A 27628-nucleotide genomic window follows, 5' to 3' on the forward strand; every position below is an offset into this window, starting at 1 on the left:
TAGAACTTCCTATCGTAGTCATATGATGTGCCTGTGCTGGGGGAGTTTTCCCAAGGCCCTTTGTGGCAGCACAATGCCAGCTCCTATCTGCCACTGATGTACAGGGGCCAGGTCTACCCCTTAAGGTCTATCATGTTGATGTTATCATTTGTTAATTATTCCCTACTGTAAGACTCGTTGCAAGAATTCAGAGTTCAAGACAAAACAGATTTCATTAAAAAAAGCGTTGCCTTCTTTAAAGTCAGCTGCCAACAAGTTTCCGCATTTCTAGTGCCCTTATTTTTAAGTTGTTTACAAAACAGGAATTTAAACTTATGACCACTAAGTTCCTTGTTCCTGAAGTTACAGTGACTGTGATATGGGTTCTTCTCATTTGAGACCACACAGTGAAGTGACAGGGAAGGTTTAAATAGTATGAAATACTTAGAAAAAGTGACGACACATTATTTACTTATTTGGCAGCAGACCTTGCTGCACTGCTACCCATGAGTTACTGAGTAGCTACTGTTTCCAGTAGAGTTCTTCTGACATGGTTATAAAGAAATAAATTCATATCACTGAAATGTTGCTGCATAGTATATGCAAAAAACTAAGTAAGTGAAATATCAAGAATGAGATCTCAATCACGGAAAGCCAGAAAAATCTAAGTTGTAGTTTCCACCCTAACTCCATCTTCTTGCATATATGTAGCTTTACTTACTCTATATAAGAGTATTAGTCTAGAGGGCAGATCTCACAACACTAACTTTTTAATACTGTTTTAATATAGGTAATTTTAGAGCCATTATGTCACTCAGTGGAGGAAGAGAGGTTAAATATTATGATTATTTACACTTCTGAGACGGTTAAGTGGAACTTCCTTTTCCAGTCATGCAGAAAAAGGATCTTTGTGGTTGTGAATAGTAAGTAGCAGCACTTTGGATATTCAAAAGGAAGAGTTTTTATGCTGGTGGAGCTGCACTAACCGAAGAGGAGTTGTTGGTTTTTAAACCACAAAACCCACCAAAAGAAGAAGGGGGCTAGAGGGAAGCAGACTTATTACAGAACTGGTAACGTTTGGTTCAGATTACAGTTTGATAGTATATTTTTTGTTTAGGAGAGTTTTATAGAATAATGGAATTATGGCAATTTTTAAAAGGTAAATTTAGAGTTTTGTAACTTCTGAAGGAAAAAATATTAATGATGTTCTGCATTAGAACATGTCTTTTCTAGTGACTAACTTAAGAGTAGGTAAAATTTCCATTAGTGGTTAAGGCACTTAGGTGTCTCTCCCAGGAAAACCATTAAATAAAGTCCAACTGGATCTTGTATGTTCTAGAACTAGCTGTTCCACAAAGCAGTCATTGCTGATGTCAAGAAACTTTATCTAAATCCTGCCTGTTGTATGCAGTATTATAGTCATGTTGGTCCCAGGACATTAGGGAGACAAGGCGGGGGTGAGGTAATACTTTTATTGGACCAGCTTCTCATGGTAAGAGAGACAAGCCTCTCTCTCTCTCACCAACAGAAGTTGATCCAGTAAAAGAGATTACCTCACGCACCTTGTCTCTCTAAATATCTTGTTGTAACATTTGACTAGCCTTCATATGTGCAGCTGAAATCACCCCTCGTTATTGTTTTATTGATTTAGACTCTGATCTTCCATCAAATTGCACATTCAGGCCAAGATTTATGAAACTGCGTGTCTTAAATTAGGCTTCTAAACCCTGAGATCCCTTAACAACTGCCCTGAGTTTCAAAACTGCTGAGCACCTGAAGTCAATGACCATGGTAGGTGCTCACTGAACTGATGATTCCCACGGGTAATGAAAAAAGTTTTTAAAGCTGGTTCTACATTACCTACTCTGGGGCCTATGGCACAGTGGGTATGCCAAGATATGGAAAAGGCCTAGCTAGAGAAATCCTGGACTGGAGCAGAAACTCAAATTGAAACATTCTGGCTGCAACAAAGTAAGAATTTCAGAGCTGCTCTAACTCATATAAGGGGCTTCCAGCCGTCCCAAAGACTGGAAACAGAGTAGTGGTAGTAAGTCACTTCTGCCCTCCCCACTTCTCAGAGGCACCAAATAAAGAACAGCAACAACTGAAGATAGGAGTTATTTTTATGCAACTGTTTTGTCTGACAAATGTAATTGGGAACACAATAGAAAAAAGACTAATCAGCTGGCAAAACAGTAATTGTCATGTATGGAAGAGAAACAAGAGAAGCATCAGAATCTAGGATGGAGAAAGCGTCAGCAGAACCTGAAAAGTTGTCTTTGAAGTGCCATCTATATTTATGATACTCTATATTTTAAATAAAATAATAAATAAAAGATACAACATAAGGTGAGATAGTATTATCCAAAGACAAAAAAAGGGTAAAGTGTCACCCTAAATCTTGTGCTACTAACAAGTCTACAGCCAAATTTTTGCTACGACACAGGGGGGAGAAAAATAGAAGTAAGAGCAAGCTGGGGCCTATGCATAGGTAAACACTCAGTGAAGTGAGCAATACTGCTCTAGGCGCTACTCTTCTCACTCACTGCTAACATACTGTAATTAAAGTTATTTTACCACACAACAGAACAATTTTCAGAAAGAGGACAGACAATGGGCTCAAGTATTTGTAGAAATAAAGAGGAAGAGAGTTTTAAAGGTTCTATTGAAATTGTCTATCACACGTGCAGTTCTGCTCTGAAGAGTGAGTCTGTAAAATTGGCAACTTCTCTCACCAGATGTGCTGCTGCCTGTGTGCTCTCATTGTAACTGCTTACTTTACTTTCACAATGAAAAGAAAGTTTCTACTACTTCCTTACCTCTTATTCCTACAAAGCCAGGAGAGTTAAGAGTAATAGAGCTGGATTCCATTCCTTCTGGTGAATAATCAACAAAAGTTGTTTATCAAAGTTCCAATTACCTAAACCTGTGCAAACCTCACTAAAGGTAAGGGGAATACACAAGTTTCACTAAGGGCATGTCTACCCTGTAAACTTAAGTCAACCTATCTCAGGTCAAATTACAGCCACCGCAGTAATTATTGTGGTAGTTCATGACCACTGCCCTTCTTTTGATGGCGGTGTGTCCCCTCACCAGAAGTGCTTCCACCAACTTCAGAGGGGCAGTGTTGGGGGCTGAGAGCCAGGCCCTTAGCTCCACACACAGCTCCCCGCCAGTAGCTCAGTTCCCTGCCTGGAGCAGGGTAGCCACACCGGGCTTCTTGGCTCCCCGCTCACTACTGGGAATGGGGCAGCTGACCAGTCTCCGGGCACAGAGCTCCCTGCCAGGTGCAGCTGTGCTCCCAGCAGGGAGCCAAGAGCTTGGGAGGGAAGCCAGGTTCCCCGCTGGGAGATCCGCACCCAGAGTCTGGTCAGCTGCCATGCTCCCAGTGGGGAGCAGGGTGATCAGATGTCATATTTTATAGGGACAGTCACGATATTCAGAGCCCTCTCTTATACAGATGCCTATTCACCACCACCACCCAACCTGTTCAGATAGAAAGTGGGAAAAATCGGGTCACGCTAGTAGGGAACCAGGAGCCCAGGGAGGTGGGGGCAGCCAGGCTCGCAGCTGGGAGACTCACACTGGGAGTCTGGTCAGCTGCCATGTGCCCAGTGGGGAGCAAATCAGAGCGGGAAACCAGAAGCTTGGGAGCAGCCCAGCTGGGAGCAAAGAGTTGGGATCTGGGGCACAGCAGGTTCCCCAGAAGGAGTGGATAGCCCGGCAGCAGCTTGAGTTGGGAGCCTGGGTGGCAGCCTAGCTTGAAGCAGAGACTGAGCAGCAGCCTGACTGGGGAGCCAGAAATTGACAAGAATGACTGCCACTAGATGTAAGTAATGCTGTGTCTACAGGACACTGCATCACCCTAACTACATCCACATAATCCCTATGCCTCTCATAGAGTTACTATGTCAGTGTAGCAGGGTACTTACAATGGCAGAAGTAAGGCTGTAGTATGTACACTGACATAATTAGGTCAACATAAACTGCCTTAAAATCAACCTAATGCTGTAGTGTAGACCAGGCCTAACGGAATAATTTAAAGACAATGAACACTGGAAAACTGAGGGCCTAATTTGACTAGCATAATCTTTCTTACTGACAATGCTGATGTGCAACCAGGGTGGATAAAAATCAATTATTTAAAAAAAAAAATCTGATTTTTTTAATAAAATGCTTTGAAGGGGGAAAAAAGCAATCTAAAGATAGTTTTAATTAAGATACATTATAGCTCAAAGATATCATCATGGAATAGGGATTATAAATTCTAATTCTATAGTATGAGACAATATATTCATGTAATGTTTAAGAAAAGTTTTGTAAATGAGTTCCAATAGTTCATGGACTAGGGACCCAATCTTATCCGGTTCAAGGGGCTTCTGTATAGATTACTTAAATTAATCTTTCTATCTACCCAGGGGGACTCAGTGCTGAGTCTAGAAGATACCATCAGATGTTTAGTTTTCCAGTTCTCAAACTGTGCATTTGTGTCTCCAGAGATAACATGCTTGTTAACAGCAAAAATGTTTTAAATAAATATCTAGAGGTGAGAAATAACGGACCTCAACCCTATCGTCCCTTTGCAAATTTGTGTACACAGAGTCAATCCCTTACCTCTCTCTAAAAGTGCAAAGTTTCAGAAAGTTCAAGGAATAGAAGATAGTTGGGCGTGGAATAGATCCAGACAAGGAGAAGTCTGGAGATAAATGTGAGAAGGGAGGGACAGGCAGTAGAAACCAAAGTGAAACTGTTTGAGCAGCATATTCCAGAAGTCTTGAGGTCTTTCTGAGTGTAGCCTTCATTGATTTAAGATCTACCATACCATTCTCTCACTAGAAGGGAAAGCCTATAATTGTAGCGGGCCGTAAAAGAGATCTCCCAGTTTGGGAATAAGAACCATTCAAGAAATATATGTTTGCTGGTGATGTTTTAAAGAAAGTCACACCAGTGAACTGGTGGAAGTCACTTAAGCACTGGGATTCAGACACTGCTGAAGTGATAATCTCACTTTTAACAGCCGGTGCAGAAAGAAAATTTTCTTCCTTTGGACTAATTCATTCCAAATTGAGAAATCGTTTGGGACCTAAAAAAGCAGGAAAGCTTGTTTTTCTTTTCCAGATTATGGACAAACAGGAAAATAAAGGTGGAGATGACAGAGTTAGCTGCAGAAGCCAATATTTTAAGTTTCTTGTATTGACCTGGCTGACGTAGTAGATTTAATTTTTTTTAATATTTCATTTAACTATTGTAGTTAAAAAAACAATTAACAAAATCAAACGTTATGTTTAAATTCAAAAATTCATATACTTGTTTGGTTAAACTATTATGGTTGCTATTGAAGAAAAAAATCCAGAATACATAACATTGTTGTTTTAGTTAAATAAAACAATTTAAATGTCTGTCTGGTGATGTTCTCCTCCTAATGCAGCATGGCAAGAAAATCCTCCAAATATTAATGATTACCCTGTTGAATTAGAGATATTTATGAAGTCATTGGGAGGTGAACTATTTGCTTCATTTACCTTTGGTAAATGAAAAAAATAATCAAACAATCATTCATTTTCTGATATAGCTGTAAAACTACTCTGAAAAGTTTTCAAAAATCACTTTAAAAATGTGTAGAGTGTAACTTCTAAAAACGATACCTGTGTCTATCTCCGAGTTGTGAAGAACATGTATTAAAGTTGTAAAAGGTGTTGTTATGTAGAAATCCATGGTTATGTAGAAATCCATGGTTAAATCAAGTCTTCCTAACTAGCAATTTAAATTTGATTTAAATCAAATCCACCCTGTGGGCAACAAAGATCCATCTGCTTCCTAGAAAGAAGGGACAGCAGAAATAGCAATTGCAGAGGCCAGGAAATATCTTTATACTTCTAAACTGTGCACTTTTGCACTAAAAATCTTTGAGACAATTAACATAAAACCCCAAAATGCTGTTTTTACAGACACAATTTTGAGACTACTACCACACCTTAAGTAGAGTTCTGTAACATAGTATATTAGCAGCATGTAGAGTTCAGTGGAGACAGAAGGGATAAAGTGTTGTGACTGTTTCCCTTTTTTGGGGGAAGTCAGATATTTTTCCCTCATGGGAAAAAAAAAAAAAAGATTAGGGTAGGAGTTTGGAGATTTAGAAGAGAAATAAGAAGTTCTTAACATTTTTCAATACTGTTTCAATGTAATTTCATCTGACCAGAAACCTCAGAAGTACAAATCTGGGGAATCTACTGGATTACAGAAGCAGCAAATTGTTTCATGAAGATTGCAGAATTTTTGTTTGGGGAGATTTACAGAGAAATTGGATTTCTCATTTTTATTTGGCTTCCTGGGTGGCTTTTGTGTTGAATTTTATTCTTTGTAGAGTACTATGGTTAAAAGGGTTTTGTATTAGATGATATATGGGAAATATAACCTGTCTGTTATGAGAGATATAAGTGGTTTAACCACTAAGAGTAGGTTCCTCTAACTTTTAGGTATCACTCCCAGTGAAGCTACACAAACAAAAAAAAAAAATACAAGACAAACATCTGCTGGTTAGTAAATATAATAATATATTAGAATGAGGTATGAAAATGTACAGTAGGTAACTTTATTAAGGTATCCCTTTTCCCTAAATTTAAAGAATTTCTCTGAAAATTGAGAAAGATTCCATCCACCGTTCTGGAGGTATACAACTGCTGTAAAGGAGCCACACACAAGTGACCATGAAAACATTCCCCTGGTACAGGCACAATGTAGGGCAGGTATATACTGCTCCCCTCACCCCCCATTAGTCCTGGCATAGAGGGCATGCTGAGGACATGGCTAGAGACAAATCAGGAGTGTGTCCATACTGGTACTGTGAGGATTCTGGGCAGCACTGCAGCCCAAGATGGGTTGCCATTACTTTGAGCAGCTAGAGACTGCTTTAAATTTACACCAGGGGCCATTTCACTTCTCCAGTGCACAGCAGGAAATTAAACCATACGAATGCGGAAATGGTATGTTTGGGGATTGTCATACACGTTAAATCAGATTCAGACAAGTTCAATACAACATTCAAAGTACAGGTTAAAAAGATAGCCAGACTCCTTCCCCCAACATGGGAAGGACTCAAACCCCTGCTCCCATCCCCCCACCATACACACCCCCACACCACCCTCATTCATAACGACAGATTTAAAAAAATTATTACAGTTCATGTTTCCAAAAGGCTGAAAGTGACTCCCCAATTCCCTCCTTTCTTCCTCCCTCCCCTTTCTCAACTGGCAGAAATGTGAATGACTCACTCATTTCAAATCACTGGTATGCAGTGATCCTTTTAATGACTTAAATTCATGTTTTGATGTTTCCCCAAGTTTGCACACTTCATATTGCAACCTGAAAAGAACTGAAGACATGGCCCTTTGCTTCTTGTAGTTCACATCTTTGTTTTTTAAATCAATTGACACATTCAAACACATTCTAGTAAAATTGACTGAGATCATCAACTCATCTCATAGAGAACCAGCACAGTTGTCAGCTGGTCAAAATCTGGGCCCTGATCCTACAAGCTGATCTGTGCAGACCCTTAATTTCAATGGGCTCAGGGCTGTCCACTCAGATCAACTTACAATAGTGGGACTTTAGCCATGATCTACTTGGATCTGATTCACAATGGCAACCTACAGGTTTAAAGGCTTCATATCCCAGAATCTCCTAAACCACACACTGATTTTTTTGCTAGTAAAAGTAACTTATTTGTATATATTTTAGGGTTTTATTAATGTTTAGCATGGGAATGTGCACTTTTTCATCCAGTGAGCTACACAGCCTGTAGTAATATGAAACCACTCATCTCCTGCCAAAATCCATCTAGAGCTGCCCCACTAGCCCTGCTTCAGGAACACAGAAGACACGTGTCCCTGAGACAGAACTATTTTTGCTGAAGCAGCAGCAGCAGCTTTGTGAAGCCAGGAGAGCACTACACTACAAATTTGTTGGGATTTTTATTTTACAGAGGGAAGAAAAAGGAAAAATCACCTCCTGAACCCCCAGCTGCCTGGATGAAGTTTGAGCAGTGCTGTCACAGTACTCTCTCTGGGAAAGACATGGGTCTGGTCTGCAGATGGGGAGGGTATATGAATGAGGGGAAGGAAGGCAAACATTGGTGGGACTAGCTGGCCTACTGAAAGAAGCTCATCAAAAGCTCGTCAAACCCTTTGAGATAAAAAAAGTTTCACCTTCCCTGCCATGGGGGGGGAGGGAGATAACATCACATCACTAAAACACAAAAACATGAGCAAAAAGGACTTTTCCAAGTACACAGACAAGATGGTAGCCCTTACTTCTAGGCTTCACTGGAGGCCTTCCAGGGAGCCATGATTAACAGTATTCTACTCAAAATGTTGGATTTCTGTCCAGAATCATCATGAACCAACATAAAAACAAAAGAATCTGCTGTGGGTCATTTGGGGGAAACTGAAATTAAACTACACCAAATGAGGCTCAATTGGTGACACCTCACTACTTCAATGAGGCTATTTGTAAAAGCGTGACTGTGCAGAAAGTGGACAAGATTACGAAGTAATTACTTCCATATCCTGGGCAAACTGGAAGGGGATCTGATTATGTTCTGGAATAAATGGCTGGCAGAAACCTAAAGAAATTTTCTGAATGAGTACAATGTGTTCCTGCCCACCAAAACTCTTCGGAATTAGCTCCATTCAGACGTGGACAGGCACTTTGTACATCTCTCAATTTAGGCAATGATTCTCAAAAAAGTAGGGACTCATATTTTGGCATTTTATTCAAGACATATCTAGTCTATAGACTAGAAATACTTTAAATAGGCACAAAGTTGTATGTCCATACATCTCTAGGAGACAGACACAGAGAGATTGTTTTTGACCATACATGCAGAGTGATCCTACAAACCCTTACTCACATGAAAGACACTTGCCCAAAAGTCTATTGTCCATCTCTGCAAGAGATGCATCATTTTCCTATATAAAGCCAATGGAACTACTTGTGCAAGTAAGGACTGCATCATATATGCATAAATACAGTATTCTGGTAAAATGTAACTTAAGTTGCGACAGAACCCCAAGACTGATTAAATGTTTACTATGTGGACAGTTTTGAAGAGCTGTGAGGGAGTCAAGGTCATGGGATAGACTGAAAAAAAATCCTTCTCTGCTCAGCCGACATCTCCATGGAACGTTTATTATCAAAATTAATATTTGGTAGCTTTATGCACAACAATTTGCTTAATACACATGTCGTAATTACCATTATCTCAGATGACACTTCACAACTTACTCCCCTCACCAAAGAAGATGGGAGCAGGCAAGTTACAATTTCCTCACAGAGCTGCTCTTAAAGCAGAGGAGTAGGCGTTGCCCCTTACTCAAGGATAAGCCTAAATGCTCCATCTAGCCCATACTAATATATTTAGGTCTGGATTCTTTGTGGAGTAAGTTGCTACTCAGTGTCAGTAAGGCAGGCAGAATCTGGTCCTTACTTTGCAGTGTAGCTGCAGATAGTTTATTGTGACAGTGCAAAGGTTTCACGAGCTGTTATAGGAAAAATCAGAATCCTGAACTCATTTCTTGGCACGTACACAAGTGGCTCTTCTTTTTGATACCTGGAAACATTACAATTATCTTACAATATATGTCTAAAAATATAAAATTGTATATTTTTAAACAAAGGTCTTAAAACCACCATATAAACAAAAAAAATTGCCACTTGCTTGCCCTACTAAGGTTAGCTCTATACTCTTTAGTGGGTGTAACATCACTAGCAGAGTTCATGCTTGAAAAACTCGGACAGTGAGAGCTGGTCAGAAAAATGGTTAAGGTTAAAATCGTTTGTGTCCTGAATGCCTATTTCACTCTCGTCATTTGGGGGCATTCAGCACATGTAGTCCTATGGCTATTGTCTGTTTGGTTGTCTAAATCCTTGCAACTTATCTTTAAAGAAAAAGCACAATCATACTATGCAGACAAAGGAAAGGAATCCTTAGAGCTGCAGAGATCTACTGAATCTTACTGCAAGTGTATTTTTTTTTTTCCTGAGAGCAACAGCAGTAGAAATATTGTTTAGAAAACATCCTCAGTGGAGGAACAAGCCTGACCTGTTTTAATCTTAGACAAGAACACCATCTTATATCTGTCTGATTCAACAGCTAGAGAACTACAGAACAGCAGCAAGTTGAGCCAGGCCACTTCTCAGCAGCCTGCAAGTAATCAGTGTATTTTATTTTTTTACAGCACTGATTCCTTTCATAGAGTGACAGGTGTTCTTGGAGTTAAGGAACCTTTTCATGGTATCATACAGAAATGCTACATGCTGTGATTTACCACATCAGTACTGTGGATGCAGGGATCAGGGCTCATTTACTTGGATACACTTAGCTTTAAAAGGTGACAAGGAAAGAATCTGAAGAGAAAACAATTTGCAATCAGTACCATTTTAAGAGAAGAGAGGCCTGATTCTCCTCTCTCACTAAGTTAACTCAACTGGGTCAGACCTTCTGATGCTTAAGCTGTTGTAGCTTTACTGAACTTGACAGAGCTCAGCCACTTTACTCCAGCAGAAGATCTGGCCCCTGACAAAAGAAGTTACTCCTGATTTACACTGGTGCATGAAAAGAATCAAGTCCTGTGCATATGTAGAGTTATGCTTTACCTCAAAAATAGCTGCTTAAGATGTGCCCTAAATATGGTAAAAACAGATAGTTACACTGACAAAACATACAACTGCATTTGCAAATACAGTTGTGTGTTTACATATATATTTTTAGCACTCTGTAAAGAGGAGTGATAATTGCATTCATGCAACTGTAATTTACTAGCACAATTACCTGTTTGTTCCCATGTATGCATACACTGTCTCTCTTTATTAGGTACCTATTTTTAAAAAATCTGGCTTAAGAAACATTTTAAACACAACCTAGTTATTTTCTCCTTTAGCTAGCTGCATGCTCCAAGGGACTATGATAGGTCTGACACATCAGCGTACAGCACACTGTGATGTTTCACAGAAAGGGGGCCAGTTATTAATGACCTTGGATGATTACCTTAGAGATCTGACACTATAAAATTTAAATAAACTACATAGTGAATGCTTCCTTCTACACTTGATAATGCTTTTAGGGTGTCCAAGTCATTTCATTGGTTATTAATATTTTCAGGTTACCTTAATGTAGTATCCAATTCCATCATACTGTAATGCAAGATTGCTGGATTTACTGTATCACAATTCAAATACTGTAGAATGTCTGAAGTACCTTCCTTATCTTCAGACTCTGGTCTCATTTTCACTATCGCTGCCACCATCAAATTAAGAAGACCACTGATACTAGGGGTAGTGTGATCAAGATACTCCTGTTCTAATAAATCACATACATACTTTTTGTTATGTATTTCCTTTCATGAATCTCTTAAGAGGAAAACACAGTATTACCAAAATTAACAGAATATTATTTAGTTTTACCAAACCAATATAAGTATCTCTCTAAGATTGTTTGCTTATACTACACAAAAATGTTAGAGTCTACAGAAGCTTTCTTCATTAGTTTGTATGGTCAATTGTGAGTCCAATATAGCCTATACAACTGCTTTTTCAGAAAAGCAAAGAAGCGTGGTGAATAAGATGTGTATATTTTATTTTCAGAGACATCAACCAAAAGCAGCAGCAAAGTCAGTTCATGGAGTTCATACCTGAGCCCTTACAGCAATACAATTATCCAGCATGAAGGAAGCATAGAGTGCGGTTTACTTTTATTAGGTTCCTTTCTCTCCTCCTTCTAGCAAAAAGATATATTCATTCTTCTCCCATAATTCCTAAAGGACTTCCTTACTACATACTTTAAGCAGTGAAAGGTCTCTGAATGCAGTTTAGCCATACACGTTCTGTGCACTTTTGAAGAGTTTTAAGGTCTGACCAGTGAATAAAATCTCTGTACCATACATACTCCAAAGTCACACACTCACTTCCTTGCCTCTTGTTCATATGAAGGATTCACTCTTGGCTAATCTGACCATATTCTGGAATACTAGGAATATTGATTATTATGGCTAGTTCCTCTGATGTGATGGGACTGCACTGAAGTGATACACGTGCCTTCAATCTAAATTGCAGATTTTGCTTCCTGATGTTCATACTGAGCTTTATCATTTTCCTTTTATTCACAGGCTAATTTCTGTAGATTAAACCTTTGCAAACATACTTTATCTTTATTCCATAGAGCTCAAATTCTTTGTTAGTTCAAAATTAATATTAGAGCTCATTCTCTGGTTTCACTACTAGAAAAGATGTGTTTTGGGGATAGGCACAGGAGGTCTTAGCGATGAGTTATTTGACTTCAATAGGAATTAAGCACACAATTAAAGTTAAATATATGCTTAGGTACTTTGCTGAATCCAGGCCTTTTTGAGGGACAATCACGAGTTTGCTTTCACATAGAAGAACTTCCTGCAGAAAGTCTGGTATCTGCATCATTGTGCAGCTTGTCAAGTCAAACACATTAAAACTGCAAGAGGGCATAACATCAACAAAGAAGCTACAGGCTAAGTGCAGTTAGGCAATGGACTGTTTATAATGAACTCTCTTGGCTATAAGCAGGAGTTCCAACTTGGCAGAATCAAAGCGTTCTCAGTACAAGTCGAACACTCATGGAAAAGGAAAGGGCAGTCTCTGGCCAGTCACTGAAATAATTCCAAAATAAAATATAGCTCCTATATCTGTATGTGCAGTGTTTGGGTCACGTGTTGTAGGACAGAATGGAATATGAAGACAGACATTATAATATAGCTTCCAACTCTTGATAATTTTCTTGTCTCTGTCCTCCCAGCTTTCTGCAGTGTCACTGTCCAAAACAAAAAAGGCAGGCCCTTCAGTTAGCAAGGTGCAGGACTATCTGAGGTCTTTGGCAACCCTAAATGACATGCAGCATTTTTCCATAATAGAATCCAAAGGATCTGTATCCATTTTTATTAGCATCTTTGGAAAAGTGCTCTTTTTGCAGATCATCATAAAATGGGATATCTAGCTGTGATGAAGAACGATGAAATGTATTTTACATTGTCCAATATACTAATGAGGTTTTCTTAAGTTTTTCTAAAAAACTTGCTGCGTTTCCCTATTCAAGCCTAAAATCTTGCCTTTAAAGAAAATACTACTCAATAATTCCTGCCAATTGTGACTACTAGGAAAAGGGTGATGTATTTCTTTAGCTTGCATTTCAAAGCTGCCTAAGGGAGTTAAATGTCCAACCTACACTGAAAGCTTTTGAAACTCCCAGGCTTATGAAAAGAAAAGAACTATAATTTTTCCTTTCACAGACCCCGTCCTTTTCAAGTTTCTTTGACCACCAGCTTTGTACAAGATAGAAGAGGAAAAACAAGAACAGGAGCAGTGATGTGAGCTAACCCTACATATATAATTCTTTATCACCATCATTTCACCCTCCTGGTTCCATACCAATGGAGACTTTGCTTAAAAAGCACAGACTATCTTTTTTGTTTAAATTTATCTATGTATGTTCATATAATGACAGCTTGTCAAATGGAGCCAGTAACTGCTCTTAATTTGCCATTGATCTGTGAAGTCCTAAGACAAAATTTTGTGGCGGTTGAACATGTTTGAGTATCTACACTAAAGAAAATAAACTTTTTGTACATGCTGTAGGGATATATTTTCAGTGCAATGTGCAGTGAGAGAGATGTGTGGCTTTCAGTTACCTTACCAGAAAGCATCTGACTAAATTCCAATGCATCACAATGAAATTTTGCCCCCCACTACTGTATATAAAGTAATTGAGTAGTTTACTGCTAGGCCACATCTACTGGCCAAGAGACAGGAAGAGATTTTGGAAAAGAACAATTTTCCATTTATAGGACCAACTCTTCTGCCAGAGTAATGATTTTATCTGGAATAAAACAAATGAACAAACACAAGCAACAAGTAATATGAATCTGTCTTCTACCTCCTAATGTGCACACCTCTCATTTTCAATATAGAAGTAATCTTATTTTTTCCATACCAAAATGTATTTAAATTGAGGCATCACACAGTGAAAATATCACTTCAGATAAATTACTCAGTAATTCCAAATAATCCCGGAAATTGATCTCTCAGGTTAAAGCATTTCTGCCATTCCCTCCCCCCGAAAGTGACAGATAGCAGGCTATAATCCCCAGCTGCAGATGAAAGCTCACCTTATTACAAAGTCATGGCTGTCAATCTCCTTTCCACATTCACTGTCCAGGAGGATGCCAGAATTGCCCACAACTGCACATGTTTTAAACCGACGGTTCTTCATTGGTGAAACTTCAGGAAGGAGGCTATGCAAATCCTGAGAAATGTTCAGGGTGCGACGTCTGTCTAGCACATAGTGAATTACGTCTCCTGGCTTGAAGCTGCTTTTGACCACTGAGACATCTCTTTCAGCATCCAAAAACCGAAGAATATTCTTCCTATTTTGAAAGAAACAGGCAGACAGTATTCATTCCTCACAATCAGCTCATCTTTTAGTAATATGGTATAAAACATATAACATAAAAGAGAGTGTGAGGTTTCAGATTTTCATTCCCATAATATTAGACTATGGCCATTTCAGGTGCTATAAAGTTATGTTAGGGCTCCATTAGAAACCCTTATGGTCTTGATTAAAAAATGTAATGTGACAAGCAATTACTCAAAGACAGTCTAAATCACCAGGTGTTAAAGAATTGAGTGACGATGGATTCAAGTTTTAAAAGTTGGACAGTGCATATGCGCAGTAACTGGTTTTGAGTAGTGTTTTAGAAAACTATCTGGCATGTGGGTTAATGCACAGATTACAGAATAAACTGCATCATCTTATTTTATTAGCAACCGGTAAGTTAAAAGATATTTACAAAGGATTTCAAAGTAGCCTCGTGTGTCAAAAATCAAGGAATGAACTAGCATGGCTCTCACAGCCTTGGTCGAGTTGTCAGAGCTGGCAGCGAAATAAAACTTGTTTTAACCTGTAAACTGAGCAGCTCTGTCATGGAAATCAGCAGGAGAGAAGTCTGGATTCCCCATAATGCCTTTTTTTTTTTTTTTAAACAGATCCATGATCATGTTGGAACCGCACTTTTAAAAGATTTGCAGAGTTCCTCTGATCACCATGCCCTTCAGTTTTAAGCACCAAGTTGGTATTATTATTCAGTGTGCTTGCACATATATAACTCATTAGAATTTAGCACTTGTCTACACAGAGAAATTGCAGTTTTGTAACTTAAAACAATTTAAGTTCAATTTAAGCCTCGTCTGCACAAACTTGCAGTTGTTTAATTAAACGAGTTCAGTTGTACTGGTACAAACCCTAATGTAGACACTTATTTTGGTTTAATATTGGCTTATTTTGGTTTATCTTAAGTCAGTTAGGAACGGGTTTAAGATGAACCAAAATAAGCCACTATTAAACCAAGTTAAGAGTACCTTTGTGTGGACACTCAAAGATTTAAATCCGGTTTATGTCAGTTTAGCTTGCACCTCTGCAAGCCGAACAGCCAGGTTTAAAACAGTCGAAGAGTGTCTGCAGCCAAAGTTTCACCGTTTTAGCTACATCAGTTTTAAAATCAACAGTGCAACTTTACATGTAGACTGGGCCTTAGTAAACAATTTACTTGATAATGCACAAGTTGGAAAAGAATCTGGTCCACTCTGTCAGAGCCCAATTGTACAAATACCACCAGCTACAAATCCCAAATCAGCAAAGCATTTAAGCACATGTTTAAGTCCATACCTATTCAGCTATGTACTTATGTTTGTTAATGGGACTACGGTACATGTCTAAAGTTAAGCAGGTGCTCAGTAGGATGGAATGCAGAAGTGGGGTTAGAACTATACTGAGAGGTCCTGACCTGGCAAAGACATTAGCCTAACTCTTACTAAAGCTTACTGGAGACTGCTCATTATACATATGCCATCCAGAAGGCCGAAGAGGGGTCTTAATTTTAAAACTGGTTATGGAAGAAGATTTAGTTGAAGCAGATTTGTTATCAATTAACAAATTTCCCTAAAAAGGTATTCTACCTCAGCATTGGCTCTGCAATTCTAACAGGAGGGGGAAAAAAAGCTGTAAAAAGAGACATTTTTGTCATTCAAGTCAGCAGATAAGACTCTGAATGCACAACAAGCATTTTGTTGAGTGTAAAAATAGCATTTTCTTATAGTCACTTTAAGGACTCTGCATTGCTAATCCTTAGAACAGGATCAATACTTACCAGAAAACCACCCTGCTGTTTTAACTGCTGTACAAGCTATTTAGAAATACCTACTGGGAAATGAAAGGGGGGAAATATTCTCCAGATGTGAAGGGACAAAAACACAACATCATCATGTAGGCCAGTCAGCTATCCTGTCTCACTGCCTCAAGATACAAGAGAATGTCTAATAATGAAACTGGTTACAAAACATTTGCAACACTGGAATTTACCTTAAAAGCCTAAGGGAAAGTGAAACATAGTAAGATTTTTTTTTTTCTAATGTTACCTCACACATCTTAAACCTAACTAAAATAAAGAGAAAACCTTCAAATTCTATTTTAGGGCTCTTGTGTATGTATGAAGTGGCATCAAAGTAAGGACATCTGATGATGTAGCATGCATGAGGGACTGAGAATAATGAAGCAGAATGGGAGATATTAAAACCTTAAATGCTTTAAGCTTTTGGTAAATGGTGTAAATGGCAAGGCAGGGTTTTTTTGTTTTGTTTTTTGTAAAGCAAGATAAAGAATTTCTTCAGCCCGTAAGTGTAATAGACTTAAAAGCCCTGTGGGTTTGGTGTGCCTAGTTTTGTGGGTACCTGCAATAGAGATGGAAATGACTAGAAAAAGAATGAATGAAGAAAAACATTTAAGCAGATTGGTAAAAATGTTCATTACATAGGAATGCAGCCCTCAGAGTTGGGGCTTTTTAAAGGAGATGGTGACTACAGCTAGAAGGTGGCCGCCACAATGGAGAGCCTCAATGAATAGGTGAAAATGTCAAAAGGACTCTCTAGGACCTGAGTGAAATAAGAATCACAAGAGAAGGGGGATCAGGAGGATTCCCTTTCAATACCTAATACACACTTTTGATATCAAAGAAGGACCCGTCTATTATGTGTGTGTTAGCCAACGTGCAGCTATGTTTGCACATAAATAGGATTTCCCATGTATTGTTTTAAAATTTAAAAAGACACACAGTAAAAGCATCCAAGTGGGGAATAACTTTCTCTCAATTAACATGAAAGAGATTAGACAGAAAGAGCCCTGGCTTGAACTGTGACTTGTACTTATTAATTTGAATATGGGTAATTAACAGCCTAAATTCACTAGTTAATTATTTTTAAATGCATGAAGGTCATGATCCAGCTCCCATTAAAATTAATAGAAGTCTTTCATACACATGTATGGAATAATTTGAATAAGAGGTAATTCACAATTTACAGCTTTGTTTACAGGACAAGTTTACAAGATAGCTCTGTTGCTGACATGATCATTTGTTGGAGAGTTCGCTCTTAATATGAGCTTCTGATTTCAGTTTATATCAAAATTGTGGGCATAACTGTGGATTACTTTGTAGGCAATATATAATTATTAGCGATGACACTTATTTATAGCTTTCTGGGAGATATTAAAAGGAGTCCATAGAATAAACTGGCATTTTTCTCTGAATATGTAGTTTATCATTACAAAACTCAAAATGCAATATTTGTACTGTGCCACAGTGCCATAAACAATGGTAGCTTCTCCAATCTCTGCCTGAGAATTGTGTACACTGAAGAAGAGTTGGGTGGGTAGACTTTTTGAATTTAAAGGCTCTGGATTAATTTGTAGCTCACTGATGATTGTTCAAGAAAATGGACCAATCTCTCAACTTCAAATCTCCCAGCAAGATCCACAGAGACCACATCTCCAGGAAGATTCACATCCCCAAGGTAGCTAGCACTGGAAGTTCTAGTTTCCAGAAAGGGTCAGGGTTTATGTTCCATTTGTCTCTAGCAGAAACAACTCATGAGGGAAACTTGCCAAAGAGCACCATAAATATCTAAGAAGCCAGACCAATCCCAGAAACACTGTAGCGTTAAAGGTGTTAGAACTACACTGAGAGGTCCTCCCCTGGCAAAGACAATAGCCTAATTCTTACCAAAGCTTTACAAGATACCATTCATTAAGCATACACCATCCGGAATGCAGAGGAAGTTCTTAATTTCAAAATTAGTTATTGAAGATTTAGTTAAAACGATGAGTTATCAATTAAATGGTGCTTTCCCTGAAAAGGTATTACCAACTCACCTTCTTTATCTGGCTGAATATAGATTTAGATAAGCATTTGGGGACCAAATTTTGCCCCCTCCCCCTCTCAAGTCTCACACCTCTCCCACTGACTCCTAATGAAGTCTATAGGAATTGCACATGTGTCTCTGAAAGCAGATTGTGGCTTTATGTTCATACAGATTTTTTAAAATGTTTATATTAAGAGGGAGAACCAAAAATATTATTGTTTCACAGGGAACAACTGGGCTTGCCTTCAGCTGTGCATCCAAACAGAAGGTAGCATACTATAATTCCAGTTATCTGAAAATACTATTTATCCAAATCCACACAGTGCCCCCCCCCCATGTAGTCCTAGGTTAGTTAATAACACTTCCATTTATCCAAATGCCCAATTATCTGAAAGTTTTGGATATTGCCCAGCAGAGCTGGCTCCAAGCATAAGCAGAAATAAGCAATTGCTTAGGGTCCTGAGCAGCTCAAGGGAGCCCTCTATTTGCTTTTTTAGTTTGTGTTGGGCGGGGGGCATTTCTGCTTTGGGCCCCCAATGGGCTAGCATCACCTCTGTCCCCTGGGTCATCTGGATAAATGGGAGTGTGTTTTGATTTTTAATAATTTTGAATCAGTGAAAAAATGCATACTTTAATTTGATTAACCAATTTTTATTTTTCTGTATTTCTTTTCATGCTCTCACTATGCATAGTGATCACTAACAGACATAACTGACAGATAAGCAATTCTAACAGTTTTTACATACTGTACATTTTTGAGAATATATATTTAGTAATTGCAACGAGCTTTTTGCATGCTATAAAAAAAGGGAGATTCATGTTTAACTTCTCCAAGGAACTGTTGCTGATTACTTAAAGGCAAATGGTCACTGTTAAGAATATCTGCACGTGTTTTTAATTGCCCTTAAAGCATCTCTGTAAAGTAGTCTCTGATTTTTAAATATCAAATGGATCATTTTGACAGTAGGTAAAACTAATTTCTCTAATTAGAATACAAAAATAGCAAACCTTACATGTCTTCTCACTTGAGCCCAACTTTGGGCTTTTTAGTTCTGTTTTGGTCCTTGTATGTATTTTTGTCTAGAATAAACAAAACGTCTAAATATATAAAAGCAACTAGCAAGCCTCACACATTACTAACTGCTCCTTTAGAAAGATGCTACAGAATCATTCAGTACATTTGGCATGTCATTTGTTGGCTTGCAGCAAAGCCTATGAAGCAAGCACAAGTATATCCAATCCAATCAATTTTTTTTTTTTAAACTGTGCCCATCAGTGTGTGAGGCATACCACAGAAGGCACATTAAAAAATAAGTCCCTACTCTGAGGAGCTTACACTCTAATTGATGGACTTCACAAACGAATGAAGACAAAAAAAGTGAGGGGATCATTTTAGTTGTGAGTATCGATGCAGGATCACATACAAAAAATAGCTACTGACTTTTCCTGTACTAAAGCCCTGGCTGGGCACTTTGCAGGCTTCCACTCTTCTTACTTAACAGGAATCTCCATTCATTGCTCCCTGACACAGCACACTAGACACTTGGGTAATTTTCTCCTTGCTTTCCCTCTGAGGATTCAACCCCCAACCGTTTACACATTATTGGAGTTTAAGGGAGGTGAAAGAAGGTCACACACCCTGAGTGGGACTCTGAAGACCTCGGAGGTTGTATCTCAGATGTGCTTGAGTCATCCCTGGACAATAAGCTCCTCATCAACTCTACTACATCCCCCATCCTGACAGCACAATCTCTACTTTGACACTACCCCCACTACCACCCACACAACCTTATTGTCATCCAGTATAGCAAGGACTGAGAAAAAAATATGAGGAGGGTGTCAATTTCCATGAGCAGGTGGAGTCTCCTCCATATGACTGAGCCAGCAGATACTTAGGAAGGAGACTAGTTGGCTCCCTTCAGGCACAGGAGCTGCTATCTGTTCTGAAATTAACTTGGCAGCAGGCAAAGGGTACCATCAATATGAAAATCACGCTCTCACCAGAGCAGTCACAACTGGGAAGGCAGCAGATTTGCTGCAATCTCCAATTACTAACTAATTATGCCCCCCCTCCTCTCTAAACAGGTATGTTCTCAGAGGCTACCATATCAGCCTCTACTGATTCCCAGGTTAGAGACAGGTGCTAAGGCCCACAAGGGCCAGTTGATGGATGACAGGAGCTCATATATAAACCTGCCCACAGAGTCTTGATCATGGAACAGCTTAGCAGCTGCTCACCCTCCCACCTGTGTGAACATGACCATCTCAAGAATCTGATTAAATATACATAAATAAATAAAAAAAGTTAGGACTTCTGTAGATGGTGGAAAGCGGTCATTTACTTGTGCAAGTCAAAAATGGTAATGGAGAGTGCTCAAGATATAGTACAAAATGAACCATAGACTTTCAGCTGCCTAGAGGTTAGATCCAGTCACACAATGAAACATGCTATCCGTGTAGAAAGCAAATCCCAGTCAGAAGTTTTTCACATTTTGAACTTTTTATTGTGGGTGTCAAGCTGATGTAATACACAGCAGTCGCTGCCATCTATTGTGTTTTATAAAATGCCTGTACACTATACATTAAGGGTTTCACAAATTATTTCTCCATTGCAAAGAACTAACAACTTTTTATACATTATTCAGTAGGTGATAGCTTTTTTTTATTGTGTGTTTCTCTCTGTGTTATTTGCTATGGCATACCTCATACCACAAGTACGAACATTTTATTCACACTAACAGTTGCAATAATAGGAGCATGAATCATCTTCATGATCCACATAGTGCATTTAACATACTTTGGAACGCTAAACAATTACTTTAGCAGTGAAAACACTCTAGGAGTTTGCTAGAGACATTCTGAAGTTAGTCCCTATGACTCCAACAGTATAAAAAATATTAAGGGATAGATCCTATTTATTGTTGTTCATGGGCTGGCAAGGTTGCACAGAGAGCCTGTTGTGGAAGCAGAAGAATAAGATTTCTTCTCAGCGTTTAGAGAGTATCAGAAAGGGGACCAGATATAGCAATTGACTGTTTCCGAAAGGCATGGTCAGCTCTGTAGAAGTTGTTCCCAACCTTCATCCACCATTGTTGACTAGCATGTACCCTGGCAGCAAGGATTCCTGGAAAGCAATTCCTCAGCATCTGTCAGCATCCCTGATCCCCCTCGCATTGAGGACTAGGGCAGGATGCGGGCCTAAGTCCTATTCAGCTAAAAGCTACTTGCATGACTTGATGCTCATGCTCATTACCACTATGGCTCAAAAAGCAAGGAGCCACTTAGTCTTCACACTGGTGTAGTGGAATATTTCCTACTTATACTAAGAGAAAGCATGTGCTCTTCTTCACATGTGTTGCTGTGATGATACCATAGTCTACATCGTCATTTTAATAAACCATTATGTAATGTTTTACACTTATTCAAAAGAAGGACAGATCTACACTACCGCAGTAAATTGATCTAAGCTACACTACTTCAGTTACGTGAATAACATAACTGAAGTCAATGTAGCTAGATCCACTTACCGCAGCGTCTACATCATGCAGTGTCAATGGGAGACACTCTCCCACCATCTTACCTTACTCTTCTTGGGGAGGTGAAGAACAGAAATCAATGGGAGAACACTCTCCCATCGATTTAGCACATTTTCACCAGACCCACTAAATCAATGCTGCTGCTTCGATTGCAGCAATGCCGATTTAGCTCCATAGTGAAGATACGCCCAAAGTATTTTAAAAAGTTCTCTCAGTAACATTATTTTTGTTTCTGCTGTATCTGCATTGACTCACTGTTGTTTCTACAATAGTTTTCTTTACACTTTTCAGAAGATTTTTGGTAGTTTAAAGATAGCGTGTGTGATAGAGCTCTAGAAACAGGCTTTGCAGCATTTATCTGACACTCTCCTCAACATTTGTTCTCCTTGTCTTAATGTTATATTTTGCTTTCTTGAAACTGGGGAAAATTAAGTTTGTCAACTGTATGACATTCTGCGCTTCGTTCTGTAACCTGTAAACCAAATACTTACTACAATGCTGAAGGTCACACTTATGGTTTGCCCTGCATAACCAGATAGATTTGTTTTAAATGTTTATATTTTGGAAAGTGACTAAAAAAGGTATTACTGGGTTTCATAATTACGTTCTCTCAATTACTTGCATAGCAAATATGCTCAGTTTGCAAGTAAAACAATGATTTTGCTAATTGCCAGCCCAACAACCTAGGATTTGAAAGTCAAGAAGTGGTCTTTTGAGCTCACTCACCATCCCCACTTCAAGTTGTTCTATCCATTACATCCATTTAAACCCGAAATAATCCCATTGATATAGGAATTACATTAATTTACACTAGGTGTAAATTAGAGCAAAATTTAGTTATTAATTAACTATGCGTGAGCCAAATAGGCTCTAGAGTACTAACAGAAGCAAAAAGTAGCTTAAGAGTCTGATTTTGCCACCCTTATTCGTAAGCAGAACTTTACTCTGCCCATTACCACGCCCCCCCAGATTTCAGTGGGGCCACTCATGCATTAAGGGTACAACTCAGCACTAGCAAAAATAGCAAAATTTGGACTAAATTAAGAAGTAGTTCACATGTGGAACTACTTCTGCTCTCAGTCACACCAACATAAAACTGCAGTAAGTAAAATCACTGGACTTACTCCAAATTTACACTGGTGTAACTTAAAGAAGAATGGGACCAAGTATTTGTTAAAGGTAGGTCTCACTTTAGAGTTCATTTACTAATCACTGTAGCCTGTAGAGCTAGCTTTAGCATTTATTCTTTTTCAGTAGTAATGCAAGGAACCTACAGGCCTCTATCCTGTAAGACACTGGCTTCCGTAATTAGCATAAGGCTTGAGGCCTATGAACTTGGGTGCAGATAAATGGCCTAATGGGTCACTCCTTAGTTTTGGGGAACCCAGAATAGAGTACTTTTAAGGGGGAAGTTTGTCCATAACACCAGCCAACCATAGGCACATGAGCCAACACCAGCTTTTGATATTTTAGGATGGTCAGACATCTGCTGATGTCTGACCACAATAGTGTCATGGGCAATGAATTGAATATATGATAGTAAGATGACATCATTCATATACTAACCTACAGGAGAAGGGCATGCCAACATTAGTAGAGTGAGGAAATACAAATAAGGAAGAGGAGAGAAACCCTAACTGAATATGTATTAGAGACAGTGGTGTCAGCGTAACATAAAGGTTGTATCCCAGCCTGTGTGCTTGGGAAGCGAGAGATGGAGTAGCCCTTGGGAGATGCCAAGATGATGGCCACTGGTGATGAGGAAGATGATGGTGATGAGCAAGATAATGGCAAACATTTCAGGTTGTTCTGAAAGGGATGGTGAGAGCATATGGATGTTCAGATGTACATTCAAGAGTCATAAGTATCCCACAGATTCCTTTTACCACAACTTTGCACATGCTAATTATCATTGAGCTATTAATATATTCTCTTTGCTTTAGTATTCAAGACATAAAAACGATGGGCCCAATACAGCAGGCCTCACTAAACCTTTATTTAGGCAAACTACTCTTGCATAAATAGGAGTTTTACCTGATTAAGGACTTCAGGATTTGCCACTTAAAAAAGAAAATGGTTACATAGAAAGGGCACAGATGCCCCACTTTAAGGACTAGACTGAATTTTTGCTCAATGCCCCAAATATGGGCCTGTACATAGACTGCCCTGCTGCCCTAGCATGGAGGCACGCAACTTTCCACAGTCCTTCGCTGGGTATAGCATATTCCACCACACCTACTGGCTCAATTCTGCCAGCGAAGGCTTCACACATTCCCTACCCTTTCTGATCCCTGCTTTCTTGACAGGGAGAGGAAGTACTATACCCACAGCCCTCTGGTCTCCCTTCGTTTAGCCCCCAGGCTTGGGCCCAAGGTCCAGGAAGCCCTGCTCTAACCACCTAGAGTGAGAGGTTGTGGCTTCCTCTTACTGCGCAGTACGACCACCCTAGTGTCAGGCACATTATGGCCTCAAGTAACTTGACGGAAAAAAGGAAACTGCATAACATGTCAATACTACTACAATTTTACTACCTCTCAAAGATCAATCACAGTTATTTCAAGCTCACATCTTATTCATTCTTATACATTGAGGATGGAAGTATTACTTCTTTTCAGGGTTTCAGGTCATTCACCGTGCAACATTAAATAGAACTAGCACAGTATTTTGTTAAGCAACAGCCACCTTTAAACTGTAAATCAGGAGTTCTAGATACGTTTGCTAGACGGAGAGAATTATAGGCTATAGTAATATGAAATTAACTGTGTGTTATTCAAGGCACTCACCTTATCTCCAGTACCAAAGAAGAATTGATTTTCCAGCCTTCTACAGAATGTTGAAAGATTGAAGAGCCACTCTTTTGAATTATTTTATCAGAGCTATTGAGCATTGATCTACTCAAACTCAACTCACCATCTCTGAAATGTAATATGGAAAAGACACCATTAAGGTAAGGTTGGGGCTGCCAGGATGATTTTTCTACACATCACAAATACGAGTGAAGTTTTATTTATATGCATTAGGAAAAGCAGCAAGAATTTCTCCCCATCCTCACACATTTTACATGTTCAAAAAAATAAATTCCACCTAACAAAATGGTATTTTAGATACAAGGAAATACTTAATCTGAAAAATATATAAGCTCTTTAATTGCAGTGTATTTAAGTTATTTTAAATCATATACCTTAAATACAGGGGAAACAATGTACTATGAGCTTTTTATTGTGAATATGGTCCCAAACTGACCAGATGTGGGCCAGAACCTGTAATTGATGCACTAAGTATTAGCTTTCCGCCCCTCTCCCCAACACAGTTTCTCAGTTATCATGCATGTGCTGGGAACCATCGATTCTTTTTGTCTCCCAATGATACTACAAGTCCTACATATGTGGAGTTTCAACCTACTGGGGCATATTCTTCCTTGGTCTGCTCATGGAATTTCCATACAAGTTCATGCTTGAAACAAAGGGGAGAATACGCCCAGAGTAATTTAAGCTTAATTTTTAGGAACTTTTGCACACACATGCGCTTCACACAGCCATACAGCATCAAAGAATGATCTTATCATAGTTACATACTAAGCAGAGTTAGACCTGGACATTTTTTAGGTGGAAAAACCTTGTGCACTAGAGGAAGTGGTGGCTGATGATCATGAACATGTATGGAGGTACTGTAATTAAAATCAGACAATAATAATTGCAATTATTGAATTGAATTGGGGTGTCCTGGTCTGTGGCATGCTTGAGGGCCAAAGAATGACACAAATTTAATAGGACACCTAAAAAAGTTACAAATAAAAATATCAAGAGTAACATTAAACCAAATTCTTCTCTTGTAGGTAATCCCATTGACTCCAGCACAGAGATACACGAGACAAATTTTGGCTCCCTAAATTCAAATATGAGGTTCTTTAATCCAGAGTTTCTGAATCTGTGGGTCATATTCAAAAATTGGGTCACGAGAATTTATCAAAAGGTTGTGTCAAGGCCTGGTGGGGGAAAATTTGGTCCTAGTGCACTGGGTTGGCCCAGCCACTCACGGTTGGCCCAGCCACTCTTCCATCAGGACGACAAGGGACCAACTCAGCCAAATCTGATTGGCACTACAACCCCATGTGCCCGTTCACAACCCCGCTCTCAAAATGTCCCCCACCCCTCCAATCAGGAAGGCTGAGCCAAACATGAGCAGCACTGAAACTCTAGAGGTCACAACACCCAGAGCAGGAAGCAAAACAAAGCCGGTCCCACAGGACAGAAGCAGCCGCTATGGTACACATGGCGTACATATGTAGTACTTATTACATTAATGTGTCTATTTATATTGTGAGTAAGAAATATTTAGTAAACCAGATATTTGCTGGGTCATGACAGTACATCAAGATTTACAAATGGATCTTGATCCCCAAATGGTTGAGAATCACTGCTTTAATCCTTATTGGATAATATTTTAGAGTTGGAGTGCCTTTCATCCAATAGCTTTTCAAACTACTTTATCAACTACCTACAGGAATCTCTCTGCCTACTAATGAAATGCATCCACCTCTGAAATAAGACATAGATAATAAAATTAATACTTGGCTCCAGTATAGAGCTTTTCATCAATAGATCTCAAAGCAGGTAAATGGAACATGCCAGCTGACAGACAGTAAGCTCTTGGGGGCTCTGTCTTTGTTCTGTGTTTATTCAGTGCTTAGAACAAATGGGTCCTGGTTGAGGATAGGGGCTCCTAGGCACTACAAAAAAATATTATTTTGCAGCACACAAACAGTACAAAACAGATTAGTCTATGGTGATGAATCCAATCGAATTTAAACGGCAGTGGGATTTTAGTTAGGTTGGATGTAATTACCTAAACTAAAATTTGGGTAGCACTTCAAACAAGCATGGTCATTAAATAGCCCATAAGTGGCCAAACATGGTTTCACAACTCATCAAAAAGAGAACACTACTAGCAACCCAGTGCCCCACTGCTATCATGCTGAGGCACTGACGTAGTACTAATTCAGAGGTAAGGTGCCACCAACTGAAATCCAACTAAGTAATTTTCACCTTTATGCAAGTTATTCTATTTTAACTTGAAGCGGGTAGGAGGATGTTGCAAAAGTCCACGTGCAATAATCCTATTAGCGTCAATGAAAGTTATCTGCATATGTTCTTTGGGAAAGATCTCAATCAGAATTCATTTAACCATTCTCATGCAACTCCACAAGCACTAAAATTTCTTTACAACTGCAGTGAACATATTTACTGCATATATTTGCCTTGCAACACGACACAGTACATGCATCTAAAGGAAAATTAACAAAATAAATCAAAGAAAGTATACTGTATAACAATACATTGGAGAGGATTCTGGTTTATACTGAACCAAGAGTAATCCATTAAGTACTTTCACACAGTGGCATACATAACAGAATTAGCAATTAAGTTACTTGTACCTAAAAAGTACTCTACTATTTGAAATGTGATTGATTTAGTCTTCAAGATGTACTCTACAGCTACAACAAACTGCAAATATGATGCAATAAAACAACTTTAAAAACCAAGTTTTCAGGAGCTTAAAGTCCCAAATGTTCTGCATTAATGCTCTACTACTCCAAATGAAGTAGAATTTTGCTTACTTATAAAAGTGCTCTCCTTATCCCTTCTTTACCCCGATATATCAGTAAATACACCGAAGAAAAAGCTACATTTACGTAAAGCTAAGCATGTGTCAAACACCCAGAAATTTTTCTTTGCGTAAATAGTCTGGCAAGTGTAACAACAAATTTGGGCTACATTCTACCCTCCAGATTTCTGTGGAACTACAACTGATGTTAGTGTGAAATCCACCTAAAGACAAAGGGCAAT

The 27628-nt window shown here is 38.9% G+C and overlaps 1 protein-coding gene across 1 annotated transcript in view; it reads right to left on the reverse strand.

Moving 5' to 3' along the window:
- The window catches only part of ST8SIA4 (ST8 alpha-N-acetyl-neuraminide alpha-2,8-sialyltransferase 4), an 84399-nt gene that overhangs the window by 52833 nt on the left and 3938 nt on the right, over positions 1 to 27628 (reverse strand). Inside the window, exons 2-3 of the mRNA XM_077817248.1 lie at positions 24566 to 24697; positions 14166 to 14423 (exon numbers count right to left, since the gene is read on the reverse strand). Coding sequence (XP_077673374.1) covers positions 14166 to 14423; positions 24566 to 24697 — 390 coding nt within the window. The remainder of the gene's footprint in view (positions 1 to 14165; positions 14424 to 24565; positions 24698 to 27628) is intronic.

Source organism: Eretmochelys imbricata, chromosome 5, assembly GCF_965152235.1.
Source record: "Eretmochelys imbricata isolate rEreImb1 chromosome 5, rEreImb1.hap1, whole genome shotgun sequence".
NCBI classification, from domain to species: Eukaryota; Metazoa; Chordata; order Testudines; family Cheloniidae; genus Eretmochelys; species Eretmochelys imbricata.